This window comes from Larus michahellis, chromosome 8 (genome assembly GCF_964199755.1).
Source record: "Larus michahellis chromosome 8, bLarMic1.1, whole genome shotgun sequence".
Taxonomy (NCBI): domain Eukaryota; kingdom Metazoa; phylum Chordata; class Aves; order Charadriiformes; family Laridae; genus Larus; species Larus michahellis.
The window spans coordinates 5,632,942-5,647,800 of record NC_133903.1 but is presented as its reverse complement, the minus strand read 5'-3'; the positions used below and the strand labels follow the sequence as shown (position 1 = coordinate 5,647,800).

At 42.8% G+C, this 14,859-nt stretch overlaps 1 protein-coding gene across 8 annotated transcripts in view; it reads left to right on the top strand.

Annotated features, from left to right (window-relative positions):
• Positions 1-233: 233 nt before the first annotated feature.
• The window catches only part of TOM1L2 (target of myb1 like 2 membrane trafficking protein), a 58,202-nt gene continuing 43,576 nt past the window's right edge, over positions 234-14,859 (top strand). For 4 of the 8 annotated variants that reach the window (XR_012588634.1, XM_074597064.1, XM_074597062.1 and 1 more), the window contains exon 1: positions 248-339. Coding sequence is in view for 6 of the 8 variants with exons in the window: in XM_074597064.1 (XP_074453165.1) it covers positions 288-339 (52 nt within the window). In the remaining 2 variants the exon portion in view is untranslated. Of the gene's footprint in view, positions 340-14,859 lie in introns of all 8 variants that reach the window. The other 4 variants (XM_074597060.1, XM_074597058.1, XM_074597059.1 and 1 more) reach the window with 3 other exon arrangements.

Below are 14,859 nucleotides of genomic sequence, written 5' to 3'. Positions count from 1 at the left end.
GTTTGGCCGTTGCCCAATGGAGAATGCCAGTAACGGTGTCCCTGCTGTCCATCAACCGGAGGGCGTGGAAAGGACTGGGACTATCGCGGGGGCGGGCCCCTCGCTTGACAGTGATGGACACACTCTTCAGCCTATGACTACACGGGGCGTCCAGCCGCTGTCCAATCGAGGTTCAGGAGGCGGGCCACGCTCGGCAGAGCGAGCTGCGGTTGGTGAGCGCGGGTGCCAGTCAGGGCGGGGTGGGGGAAGGGGGGGGCCGCCGGGCCGCTGTTTGTTGTCATCCCAAGATGGAGTTTCTGCTGGGGAACCCGTTCAGCACCCCGGTGGGGCAGAGCCTCGGTAAGGCGGCCCGGGGGCTGCAGGGGAGGCCCGGAGAGCCAGCGGGGCCATTGGAGGGGGTGGGGGGCTCCAGGCAGCGGGGGGCTCTGGGGGTCGGTGAGGTGCTGTGGAGGTGGTGGGGGGTCTGTGAGGGCCCATGGGGGGCTGTGGGGTTTAGTGGAGGTCTCTGGGGGCTCATAGTGGGTTCTGGAGGTGGTGAGGCGTCTGTTGGGGGCTCTGGAGGTATGGGAAGGAGTCGGGGTAGTGGGGATCTCGGGGCTGATGGGGACTCTTGGTAGTGGGGGGCTTTCAGGGCTGGTAGGTGCCGTAGGCCTTAGTAGGGGTCTCTTTCATGGTTGGTAGGAGGGTTGGTAGGAGCTTTCAGGGTCTTTCAGGGTCTTTCAGGGTTGGTAGGAGCCCCCCCTCTGGCTCTGGGGGACTCTTGGTAGTGGGGGGCTTTAAGGGTTGGTAGGTGCCGTAGGCCTTAGTAGGGGTCTCTGGGGGTTACTGTGGATCGTGGAGGGCTCTGTGGGCAGCAGAGAGCTGGCGGGTAGTGGTGGCTTCAGGCAGGCTGTTTGCCATAAGGAAGGAGCGACTCCACTTCAAGATGGTTGATGGATGAAGGAAAGTTGTTGGATCCCCCAGCTCCCCTTCTGGCATGTGCGCACCTTGTTCCAGAGCAGCCCTGTCATTCAGCCACTTTTTCCCCAAAGTGTTGAAACCTCCCTGGAGTGTGCATATGCAGGGACGGTGACGTGGTTTAGAGATACAAGTACATGCTCCATTTTCAGCCTGGAGCTTGAATTGTGGTTTTGCTAATGCTGTGGTGACATTAGGCAGGTTATTTTGAATGTGCTTTCACTGTGCGGCTAGCTAGGGCCTCCCTGGGTTGCTGTGTCTACTCTCTCCCTCCCGCAGATATGTTCACTCTCAGCTGTGGCAAGTCTGGTTTCAGTCTGGGTTGCCATGGCCTGGGCCACAGGAGAAGGCCTGGGTGCCACTTCCGCAGCGTTTGTTAACTTGCCCACGGTTGGGTGGGCTGTCATTGCCATCCGCATTCTTCTCGTAGGCCCTGAAGAAATGCAAGATCTCTCATATTGCGGTGGGAAGGAGCAACAGACTGGCTCAGGTTCCTGCAGCGCGGGGACTGTGGCGTACGGTCCCAGACGCCAAGGCAATATTCAATTGAATGTACTTGTGCTACCATCCCTCCCCAGTGAAACTATGCTTTTAGTTTCCTTGCTTTGTTTCATAAACAGCAGTAATTCTAATGCCTTATTTAGTAGTTATATATAGCATAATGTATAGCTATGTATAGTCTAGTCTATAGCTATTCTAGATTAATTTATGGAACGATAGAAGACTTGTGTCTTTGGAAATTAAAGTGGAAAAATTTTGCAGAGTACCTGGTTGTGGCCCCAAACCCCAGAAGTTCTTTTATAGTAGTCTCCTCACTGACGCGGGCAGAGACACCCCCTTGTAGAGGTAAAAGGCCCTTAAATGGGTAAGTCTCGCACTGTGCTTTGAAGATGGCTGGACTCTTGCTTTGTCAGACTATATGGAGCATATGTATAGCTTGCTGTTTTTCTTTAGCCATCTGGGGTGTTTATTTCTTCTGCTTAGGGAGAGAAGTGCTGAGAGTTGGAGGATAATAACAAGAACAGTGAAAGTTAAACACGATTTTAAAGTGAATTTGCTTTGTTGTGTTTGGCCATCTGACCACATCTGCCAGGACAGCTGGCTGCTTTGCTGCTTGGACAAGCCTTCTATACAATGAGCGTTGTTAAGGGAAGGCAATAATTTCTCATCTATTTGTTGTCAGTTTCTTTTAGCATCAGTAAGTGGTTTAAAGGGGTTTCCTTAAGACTTAAGAATTGTTGGGGGGGTTAGCAGTAAAATCTGCTTTTCTAGCCTTCTGCTGTTCTAACTCTGGAGTGCAAAGATTTTCATAGCTCTTACATCCCCTTGTTCTCTTTGAATGAGCAGTTGCTGCCAACTTAGAGGCTTCAAACACAAAGCTGTGAAGGAGCTGCTTTCATCAGATAAGGTTAGGTGTTTGTGAGGGGCTTATAATGCAACTTCCCTTAATACAAAATTCAGCTGCACTTTTAAGAATGTTTTTTCATCCCCAGGGGGAAGAGATAGCTGCAGATTTTATTTTGAAAGAAAATTTTTTCTGCTTCTCCTATCACTGCCAGTTATCCTTTTCTGAGACAACAGTAAAACAAAAGCATGCCTTGTTCTCAGACGGTGCTATTTGCTCAGTGTTTCCACAGTTTTTTTTTCAATGAGCTTGTGGAATATAATTTTCACTTATGTTTCTCTTCATTCTTTAAAAGAAACTGAATAATTTGGTATTTCTGTTTAAACATATTGTGTTGAACACAGTTGTGATGTTTTCAAGCAAGGCCTAACACTCACCATAAGGGAGAAGTGCAGAAAATTATGTAGGTCCATCAGCGCACCAAGAATGCATGTTCTCTGCCAGGAAGTAGCAGTGGTTCACATGAAGATTTAATTAGGCCTAGACAATGTCTTCAGATAAATGCCAGGTCTGAAAGAACAAAGATGTCAGAGAAGGTTTGAGGAGAGCTGAGAGAGGTAATACAAGGGATTTTTCTCCTTCTCTTTATCTGGATAATGTCTGAAGCTAGACAGGCTTTTTATGTTAACTCTTTTGCTTAATGTGGGAAAGTAATGCTAGGATGAGCTCAGAGGATTTGTAATGGAGATGGATAGAGTCTCCTGCATCTAAAGTGCCAGTTTAAATGGCAGCCAGGTTCCTCATCGCTGAAAGCTACCTGATTTTTTGAATGGCTTACGTGTTAGCCTCTATTTAGTTGCCAGTGGTGGCATAACAGGAACTGTATAAGCCATCACCATGGCTGCTAATTACAAACCTCACTTAATTTTTCTTTAATACTTTGATTGACCCGTGGACACTGAACTGTCCGTATATCTCTAGTAAGGTCCTCTTCCGAGCAGAGGGAGTGGTCTTTGACAGAGGTGTTGTATGGAAGGCAGTCAGCTGCTGTGCTGTGCCAAGGAGATTCCTGAAATTAAAATCCATTTTGCCCAATCCATATTGCTTTTCAGCTCGATGTTGCAGTGAAAGGAGATAGGTAATAATCCCATAGGACTTAGAAGAAGTCTTCTGGATCCCTTCAGAATGTTGCTTTTATCGTTGGTTAGTGATTACTAGAAAGCCTCCTCAGGGGCTCTGTGTTGCAGCTGATGGGCTTCTGGTGTTTTTAAACGGTGCTGGATGCGCGGTGCCTGGTGAATCCAGCAGCCGTTGGCGATGGCTGGATTCTACCTTCTAGTGGAAGGTGTCACTGCCCATGGCAGGGGGATTGGAATGAGATGATCTTTAAGGTCCCTTCCAACCCAAACCATTCTATGAGTCTATGATGCTGGACGAGGAGCCCAGGGGGGCACTGGAGCTTGTACTGACAGATTGTGCTATGTGGCTCTGGCCAACTGAGGGGTGGTTGTGCCACCAGCCCTGGAGAAGGTCTTTGTGAAAGCTGGAGGGGTGGAAAGCTGGAGGGGTGGAAAGCTGAAGAGTCTGGAGGGTTTGTTGCTTTGTTGTGTTTGTCCATCTGACCACGTCTGCTGGGACAGCAGGACACCAGGAATTCTGCTTTGCAGGCTGCCAGGTATGTTGGGGCTGACAAGATCCTCTGTGGCATCGGGTGTTGGCCCGGTTCTTAGAACTGAACTGTTTATTTTTTCCAGTCAATACTGTAAATACAGTAGACCCTTAGGGGAGGACTATTTTGAAGAATACTCCTGATCCGTGAGAAGTACAGGAAGATGTGTAGTAAAACGGTGAAGACAGACTGCTTGCTATTGGGAGAGGGGCTGATGTGGGGAAAACGCTGCAATTTACAGTGGCAGGAATTTGCCTTGAGATTCAACATCCTGCCATAAATTGCGTTTTTATCTTTCTTTGTTCAAGGGAGCCATCTTTAAAGTGTCACCACTCTATTCAAGGTTATTAGAACAAATACCCTTACCATAGGTTAGCGAAAACATCTTGGATGATTAAAGCTGATTGAATTACAAGAATGTGGAGTGCTGGTGACTTTTTTTTGCTCATTCTGCTTATTTGATGTAGGCCATATGGCTTACACATGAGAACACAGTAAAACCAGTTAACATTTTGTAGTATTGTTTTTTACTCTGGAGACTTTGCAAAGGCTTCAGGAGAGTGCTTATTTGTTTGAATCCAAATCAAGTCTTGCTGCTCACTCCCCCCAGCTTCCTCAGGTGTGAAGGGCTGAGTTGGGGCAGTGATGTGTGAAATGGGCTCCTCACGGGGTGATGGATGGGAGTGTCCGGGTCCGTTTTGGTAAGGGCTCTGGTCAGGGCTGTGCGTACTGCTGAAGTCAGCCGTTCTTGCCACAGCCTGAAATCTGCTTGATTCTGAGCCAAAGACCTCCAGGGAGAGAGGTCCAGCACCTGAGTTAAATGCACAGAGACCTGAAAGTTAATTTTTAACAATACAGTAGAAATTAAGGTGTCCCGTATGACTGGGGGTGTTGATCAGGCGGTGCTGGTTTACATCCCTGGTCCCCGTTGATGAAGGGAGGTTTGAATGAGGGGTGCTGCTCTGGGCACTTGCCTTGGAGTCTGTTTTCAGGGGAGGCAGAGTGTGGTGATTTAATGCAGAGCATTGTTTAAGGAGGCTAAAAAAACAGGGTTTCAGCAAAAGATACAGAGGCACTTTATTGAAGCAACAGTGAGGCAGACAGCTTTTCAATTGATTTTTATCAAAGCACTTGCAGTTCCCATTCAAGGCTGTTAAATTGATAATAAATATGGTGGACAGAGTCTGTTTCCAGAGCTGCTGTTTTGTTTCCCCCTCTTTTTTTCTTTCCATAAAGAAGCACTTAAGACCTTTCTTCAGGTTTCTCATATCTTAAGATTTTTATGAGTCTTAGAAAAAAAAAAAGGGTTCCTAAATAAATGAGTTGATAGCTACATGCAAGAATAGAGAGATGTATTACAGTGAGCAGCCCATGGTAATTCTGCAGGAGGAATTAACCCAGGCTTTCTTTACCACATACACAATTTGCCTAAATTTCCCTCAGAGTAAACTTACTACTTTTCTGTGCTGTAAGAAAAACATATCCCCACAGCATATTCTGTATCAAAAAGATGAATTTTGTCTTTGCCTACAATGAAGAGGGCACAAGAAGAACTCTCCTCAGAGTTTAAGTACTTTTATAGTTACTCCGGTAGCTGGTCAGTTGTTAAAAATCCAACCCCCCACTGTTCATGTAGAATTGTGCTAGTCATGCAGAAGAGAGTCTGATAAAGTGCTTTTAGTTTTATAAGATTATTTAGATCTGCTTTCACTTCATGACAATGGATTATGTTGTAAGGAAAATCTCCATGAAATACAAAAATGGATATCTTTGCTTTTAAAGGAGCAAATAAATACTGAGTCATGAATCTGGCAACTTGGAGAACTACATACATGTGTGAAGCTGGATAATTAGTATAATACCATTTAATACTAGGTTTCTAAGACTGGATTTATTTTATAGGCACAAAAGCAGATTGTAGTTCATGAAGGTATTATAGCATGTATTTTTGAGTAATGCAGTTTTATCTCTTCCAGCACAGTATGCTTAAATGTATACTCCATATGCTTCTAATATAAATCTGTATGTAAAGGTTGTAGTGTGAGGACAGCTCGTTCCCAGTTTGATACTGCTCTGTTCATATACTCGGCAGATTTTCTAAACTGCATATTTAAAATATGCTTGACTGAAAACATAGTTAGAAAATTCCCACAAACCCTTCCAACTGATATCGTATTTCACCCAAAGCAAGGAGGTATTGTGTGTTTTCCTTAGTTTAATTAAAACCAGTTTTAAATTAGTCAGACTTTCCTTTGATTTCGTAAACTACATTGGATTTTTAATTAAGCACTCTTTGAAGGTGATCAAGGCGTCTGGTAGTAGCCTCAGTGATAATGGTCAGTGGAGGAGCCATGGCAGTTGTTGCAGAAATTTCGGTGAGACGATCCTTTGTGGGGGAGGACTTTGCGTAGTACCTGCAGGGCTGGTGCCCTTCAGGGTTGGCCTGGCAACCTCTTCCCTTGTCTGACATTTCGTATTTTACTCTGGGTAGATAATTTCACACTTTGTGTTTTGGTTTAAAAATCCGTGCAACGTATCAGTGATAAAAAGCATAAATGTTTGGAGAACACAGGGGGAAAAGAAGAGTTGTAGGAGCCCTGAGAAGTTACAAAGTGACCCGAAAGGCCAGCCCGTGTAACACAGTTGTTCCCCTATATGACGAGTCTGCACAGATCATCCAGAACTAATTTTCGGTTTTCTTATTTGCATCCACCTGGGGAATTACTAGTTTTCTACATAAAAGAAACTTGTTGCTGAGTGTAAAAATCCTATCTGGGATAGATAGGCCTTACCTTCTGTATTTGCTTAGTCAGTCCCCTGACAGTTCACCATTGTTTTGCTCGTTTGTTTCAGTTCTCGTCAATGGGAAAGGGCTCTTTTAAAACTGATGATTCTTGAGCACAAAAGATGCTGGTCTAAAGGCTTTGCTACAGCCTGGTCTCTCTTCCCTTAGGAGCAGGTCCTTTGCTTCAGGTAAACATGTCTATCCATAACTCATGGAGCCGGATCTTCTAATCTGTAGGTACTCTTCCCGTTGCTCAAGGAGGGGAGATGCAAATAAATCCAGCCAGTCTATTATTGGTAGCATTGTCTTTAAATTTAAAAATATGCTCTATGATTGCTCTGTACCTGCCAGAATTATAAGGTAGGCCCCATAACGTAGTAACTCATTTCAAAATCAAGGATTAGGGAAGAAAAAAAAAGTCTGTGTATGTATATACTCTGTCTTTGTTACGACAGTTCCTGGCACGGCTATATATAGACTATTTACCCCTGCTTCTGTATCTCTCAGTTCACAGAAACCCTTTGGCAGCTCCGTGTTTGCGACGTAGTCTCAGACAGTATCAGGAGACTCAAAAATGAGAAGATATTCAGAAGGAACCTGTTGAACAGTTTGCTTAGTTCGTAAGCCTGCTTATTCTTTGAGAGTAAGCCAGTCTGTTCCCCAGCTGGTCCTCAGAAGCCTTCTGGGTTAGATTACTTTGGGAAGAAATTCTTTGTTCACATTCAGATGAAAGAAAACGTACACAAAGTAAAGGCACAGATTGGTGTTATAAACTGTGTTTGAACCCTAAGAACTTTGCAGAGCACTGGTTTCTTAGTCTTAAGGCAAGAAAGACTTTGTTACATCCCACGTGGTCAGGAATGTTGAAGATATTGTTAACTTGGATGTGTTGCATCCTCTGTATTTTTGTGGGATATATCTACTGCAAGAGCTGTGACCAGCTTTGTATTTGACCCAAATAATAAAAATTTCACATTTATCGCATAGCTGAGTAAATGCAGAAATAGTCCCTTTTTGAAATCTGGTATTTCCTGAGGTTTTGGGTTTTTTTTAATTTTCGTTATGTCTCAATTATAGCTTTCTGCATTTATTTTCCTTTTGGGAGGAAAAGGGCATCCTTCTTTGCCTATACACACAAAAAGCTACCTTGAGCAGATTAAATAAATTGCAAGCTTGAGCAGCTTTGCCAGCAAATTTTGGAAGGTCTTTATGCTGTACTAGCCTCACAGGCTAGCGGTGTTTCATAGCTCCCCATCACTTTGTTTTCTCAGACTAACAAATATGTCTGTATGTTTTAATAGAGGCATTTTACTGAGCTGTGATGACCAAATACTTACTAAATACGGATTTTTTTTTTTTCCAGACATCTGAAAGGCTTTAGTTAGTAATTCTGTCCAAAAAGTCAAGCCTGAAGTAAGTTTTCTACTGAGGTGATACAGAGATGAGATACTATATTGTAGCTTTCCCTTCCAAAACATCTTTCTTTGCAGTTGATGCAATAGACATCTGTTGGGCTCAATACAAACGCTTCTCCCTTCTTTATATGAAGCTGTCGAGAATCTGAACTCCTGTATTCACCAAAAAGCACTCCTATCAGTTAACAGAGTATTAAGGAATGTAACCAGTTAATTGGTTCCAAATTAAAGTTTAGGAGAGAAGAATATGAAAACTTCATTGGAATATTTCAGCTGGAGTGAATCTTGAAATCGGTCTCCACGTTGTGACCAGTTATTACCTGAATGCTGTCTAGTACTATTTTTCTGAGCAGTTGTTAATGGTGTATAGGTATGATCATAAGATGATTGATAGTGAAAGGTAGGGGTTAAGCAGGATCCGGCATATATTTGGTTTTGGGGTACCCTTATCTCGTGTTTAAGCTGTTGCAGTAAATAGCTTGTTTTTTCATTATCTTTGAGCTGCCCTTTCTGAGCTGGTTTTCAGTTCTTCTAATTAGAAGGGTATTTTAGTGAAAAGAGCGATCTCAGACCTTTGTGAAATTTTCTGCTAGTACAAATAATGGTAAATCTGAAATCACTTATTAGACAAGAAGTTGTTATGGCAACTATAAGATGGTTGGCTAATCAGAGAGTGAGATCAGTTTTTATTTACAAGCATAATGAGCAATTAAGTTTGAGCAGCTGTCAGACTTGGAAAGTGATTAAAGTTCAGCAAACAGCCCAAATGGGTCAGTGTTCAGTTCTGGTCGTTTTCTGACACTTCAGCTTGATCATGTGTGGGTTTTACCTACTATAATTAAAACTGCCTTTAAAATCCCCATCTCTGACACAGAACTTGGCATAGCCAGTCAGTAATGAAAAACTCCTCTTCCATCCAGGTTCCTTAAAGAGTATTGGCTTTGAGTCTTGCTGCAGTTAATGAGGTATTTCACGTGTAGCATCCCTTAAAGCAAACCTTAGTTTGCATGCTGGCTTGCAGAATCATCTCCAGGCCGTTGATGCTCACCAGGAGAGAGATGAAATGGTGCAGCCTTGCTCAGGCAAGCTTTACACCTCTAAAGGGCACTCTTTCATAAAAGGCATCATTATACTGCTGTTGGTTGCTTAGGAAGCTGCTGCTCGCCTCAGAGGAAGGACGTGCACAGTGTACATGAACATAAAACGCAAAAGAAGTTGAGAAAGTCTTGGTTCACCCAGATACATAAGGGAAGTCCCGGGTGGGCTAAGCTCAGCCAGAGCTGGTGATGCTCAGTCATTCAGCTGGCCACCAGAGAACGGGGCCAGGCTAGTACCTTTGCTGGTACTCATTGCTTTCTCAAGCAGGAGCAGTGACACTAACATATATCAGCGTCGCGCTGCCAAAAAGGCTTAAGTAGGTTTCGTATTTATCATTTGGTATCCTGTGACATCTCCTGTGCTGTTGATTAACAATCTGTAAGCAGCAAAGACCAGAGAGGTGGTTCTCTGTAGATTCCAGAAGATCGCATATGTTCACACTGGGAAAGTTCCCCTCCATCCTCTGCAGTTTCCAGAATGCACTAGAACACAGCCCTTTGCATTTCCTAGGATTTGCTTCCCTGCTCCATATGGTAAATAAGCCAAACTGTTTGTAAGCCGTGCTCAAGATCTGTGTTCTAGTTAGAATTTTAACTGTCCAAGGACCAATATAGTTATTTTCCAAAAGTATGCTGCAGTCCCCTGATGCATTTACATTGTTTTTAATTTTACTACACTAGTAGTATCATGTAATATAGGCGATAGCAGTGGAATGTGAAATGCATTGGGACAGTTCCTGACCTGAAGAATTTACAAAGTCGTATGACTAGATAACACAAGCTGGTGAATGGGGACTTAGGGGAAAATTAAAATGACAGTCTCAGAAATAGGCATTTGCATACTTGATCTAAACTTACGGTATTTACATTTTCTATTTATCAGTCTTTTTCAGGCTTATCTACAGCAGTGACACATGAGAAACAGGGCTGTAGAAATGGAGCAGAATTTTTAATAGCATTATTAGAGGCCAAGAAATCTGCATTTCTCAGCCCGTACAAGACGGAATTGCACACATGTATCTTGTTATTAGCGTTGCCTGATTTGCACTCGGGTTTCCTGAGCAGATCATTTGGAAGTGTTTAGCCGCTAAGCTTTTGCAGGCATAGCGAGCTTGGCTTGTTGGAACGGGCAGCTGGCAATAGAGCCCTTCAATGACAGCAGCGTTGGCAAAAGCGATTCCTGTTACCTAGTGGAACGGGCGCCAGCTCTCCCCTCTTCCCGTGGCGAAAACGCTTAGCGTATTCCAGACGCTGATCCTCAAGCCGTGGAGACATTGGAGAGTTTGAATGGGATCGGAGCTAGCTGCCTCTTGCATAGGCCTGCTGTCATCTTGTAGAGCAGTGTGAGGGAAGGCTGCGAAATTGAAAAGCAAACCGAAGCATTTCACACTAGAAAACGTGAGCCGTCAGCCCTCAAAAGCTGCAGACTCCCCACTGTCTCCTTCGCTTCTGCGTGTTGGATAATCGTGGTTTTCCAGAGGACACAGCTCTCACCTTCGTAGTTGTAGATATACTGGAGAGCCGGCTGTGGGAACATGAACATGAAACAGGCTACTGCAAGAGCTGTTTCATTTAATTCATAACACATTTTAATTATTGTGTATGAACGTTTACTTAAAAATCTGCTGTAGCATGCTGCAGCTAAGGAGTAAACTTGTTTGTAGCTGTTTTTTTTGTAGGCATGAAAGATTTTGACTTTTTTTCCCTAAGTGCAATTAGTGTTTTATTTTAAGCGTGTGAGAACGTGGGCAATTGACTTTAGGAGTAACTTGTAAAAAAATAATATAAATAATACTAATGTAGGAGCCTGATGGATTATCTTTGCTTTATAGTTTGTTTGCAGCAAACATGTTGCAAGTGAGTGGGTGGGAGGGGGAGTTTTAAATATATGGGGATGGATTTTTAGAGTTTGCAGCTGACGTGGATTAAAAATTCTTAGAACATTTCATCCATGAAAGGCAATTAGTTTTGTTTTATGAATATGAAAAGCACGTAGCTTGTAAGTACTGGAGTGAAGTCCCAAGTGAGTTATTAGAACTTGCTTTACTCATGTAGTACAAAATTAGCCATCAAGAGCTGATAGATTTCAAATATAGCTCACTGACACACTGATCATCCATAACTTTTCATAAAGACGTTTTTTCGGTCTCACCTGTAATTACTGGATGCCATTAAAGTCCTGAACGGGGCAGGTAATCACAGATCAGGACACCTTCTTGCTCTTGATGGTGCGTTTTGTGCAGCTGAGATATCAAATTGTAATGCCGCTCTGCCTGCGGTTCTGGGTGGTAAAACTGCACCTGGATGCATAGACTATTCCTCTCTCTCTCACCTCCTGGTGGTATCTTACTGATCAAATACATTCTTCTGCTTTGTATTGTGATACCGTTTTTCTGCATTTTGGGGCAAATGTTTTAAAAAGCAATTTGCAACGGTTTATATAAGGAACTGTCATTGGTGTTCTGTGTGGCTCTTATAAAGAAAACCCCACAGTAATAGAGCCTTTAGGCATACTTGTTAACAAAGAAGTTGAGAAATAAATCACTACTTTCAGCTGCCCTTTCTCTCAGATTTGTAAGTTAAGGCTAATAAAAGTAATGAAATCTGCTCTTTTTTTTAGCAGTTGTTTTTTTGCATTAGGACAAAGTCATGTATATGTATTAGATAGTTGTTTAAGAGCTTTTTTGGAATACTAGGATTTTCTATTGTGAGTTGTCTTTCTGGTGAGAAAAGCTTCACACCTACTAAGGTGTGTTTGGAAAAAGATTATTTTTCCAGCTTCTTTGGCTAGTTTTTTTGTCTGTGTTTTTTTTGGGGGTGGGGCAGAGCCAAAGACTCAGCTGTTAAAAAAAATTTGTATTTCTAGTGTTGGTAAACAGGTGTTATTCATCCAGTATGTCAGTGTTTTAATACGTGAGATTCTCAGGTAAGGAACTGGTAGCCCCAATTAAGGAACAAGGTAGTTCCTCCCCCCCAACCCCCCCCCCCAGTCATCCAAATTCCTTGGAAAAATTAAAACAATATAAAAACTCTTTGGCAGGTAGTAGGGTACAATTCAAGTTCTGCCTATGGCAATGACTAAATGTCGGTGTGATTTGGTATAGAGGACCAGCTGCCTTACCGTGATCAAAGGAAGAGGAGATTTGGGTAACCATCCCAACGCAGTGACCTGTTTAAACAACGCTGTGCTGATAACGTCTCCCATACAGAAATCATATGGACAAGTCACAGCAGTGGCGGTCTAATTCAGAAAGGCAAATCCGTGGGAGAACGTTTTGTCACTCGGAAGGCTTTAATTTATGCTTTCCTGCCTCTCATCTAGAGAAGAAAGATGGACACTCAGAGTGTGATAATATTAGACTAGTGGAAGTGTTGCCTAATAGATCACAGATGTTTGCGAAGTGGCGAGCCATCATCTCCACCGATACAACAGTACGCGGGGACAGTCTGTCATGAGATGTGACATGTCATAAAGGAACATTGATTTGTCGCTCCCCTACAGTAAATCACACAGCAAACATCTCCATTCGAATCCATAAAAATCCATTAATACAGGACGTATATTTTAAAACTGCTTTGACATTTCTGATTGAAGGCTTTAGCGTATTGATTTCTGACGTGAGCAGGTCCTGGTTTGTCAATTGCAAAGAAGCACCGTATGTTGAATACCATGGGTTTGCGGTGAGATGGGGACCTGGCCAAGGTCACTGCTGAAAGAGGTGAAGAAACACGCAGCGCAGGCTCAGTTTTAGGGAAAAGTGCTTCTGAATCATGCAAATAGCTTGATGAGCTGGGAGCTGCTGCCATATGACCTAGCTCTGAAGGACAGCTATTTACAGTACATGGGTCAACCCGTTAGCTTTAATGGGTGTACAGTATGTGGGAGGAAGGCGGTCTTTTGTGTTTTGTTTTTTTAAGCTGTGTAGAATGAAGAACTCAGAGGAATTTCACGTTGTTTTAAAGAAGCAGTACTCTCTGCCATCTGTTTTGAAAGAGAGCAACTTATATACACATGTCATTCAGCGGAGCATGCTGTCAGCAGCAACAATTTCTGCTGATGGGGGAACTTCAGTGAGAAGATTCATAACAAAAGTCTTTATTGTAGAGAAACACACTGTTCTGCTTGGGATCCAGACTCCAGTGCTTTTAAGGACTATGACTAAACCATCATTTGTGCCTGAGATGAATGACATTTGAGTACAGAAACTGCCTGGACTAGGTTACCCTGTCAGGCCATTTCTGTACGATACAATAGCGCAGTCCGGGAAGGTCAGTTTGGTTTTACAACCTGCAAATGCATCGAGACCTATGAGATGTGCTAAACTAAGCGAGTCAGGCAGATATTCTGTCTTGCCTACTCTGATATTATTATTAGAATTTCTGTTTTGTTTTTCTTCTTGTTCAGGTGAAGCTCTGATCTGAGTATGAAAGAAAAATTTTTCTTTGTTATACAGCTGTTAATATTTGTTTAATATGTATTAATCCATTCACCTTGCTCTGCTTCTGAAACTGCTGTGTAGCTATGCTCCGTTAATCAGCTGTAGTTTCCTGCTCCTGAGAGGCTGAGTTTGTGGGAGATGTTGGGCGATGTCTTTTCTGTAGCATATCTAAATCGCAGGAATGTTGTAGCATAACTCTGAATACCATGTGGTCCTTAAAAAGGCACAGTAATTGCATATTACATATTCATGATTGCAGGTAAGCGTGATCTGGAAAGCAGGTTTGAAGAAGTTTGGCATTTGGGTTGCAGCTTCAAAAAGAAGAAAACTTGAAAGTTAATTGGAGAAAATGACAGTTCCCAGTTTGCTGCTGTGCCTTCAAACAGCATTCGAGCTAAATACTCATTTTGATTGCACATGTGCATGTCCACAGCTTCTCTTGTTATTTTATTTTAACGTAGACTCTGCAGTCATTATAAATCATGATTATTCATTTATTCAGCTCCAGAAACTTTGGCAAAGCAATGAGGGGAGGATAGATGACTTCATCCCAAAGAGTTTTGATGCAAGCATAGCTAAAATCAATTGAAAAATCACAACGGTCAAAGTGGATGACCAGTGCTGCGGCAGTACAACCCAAATCACGTTTTTCTGTAATGCCTTGCAGTTCAGATTGAGCCCGTTTGTTCTAGCTGACTGGCTTTTTCTTTGGAAGTGTGAAGCTCAGCATTTTCAGAGCAGTGTGAAATAAGGAATGTAGAAAAAGGACTTGGAGCAGTGAGGTGGCTAATTGAAAAATGCTATTGGAGCTGTGCTTTCTAACAAAGAAACTGGCAGGTTTTTATGAGTAAGTCACTTCAGAGTTGAGTTTTGATCTTGAATTTTGAATGAGTCACATTTATTTTTTAATAGCAGCGTTTTGATAAAAAGGAAAAAACCTCCTGTTGGTTACCATAATGTCTAAGTGTCCGTGACTGTCTTTCTAAAAGCAAATACATAAAAAGCAAGAATAGGCTGTTAGGTCCAGGAGTATCCAAGTGTGTTATTCTAGTGTATCTCTGTCTTCCAAGTGAGATGTCTTGAACTCAGCAGCCATGTGAATGCTGAGGATCTTTAGTCGTATCTTCATTTTGCTTGGACAGCTGATATATG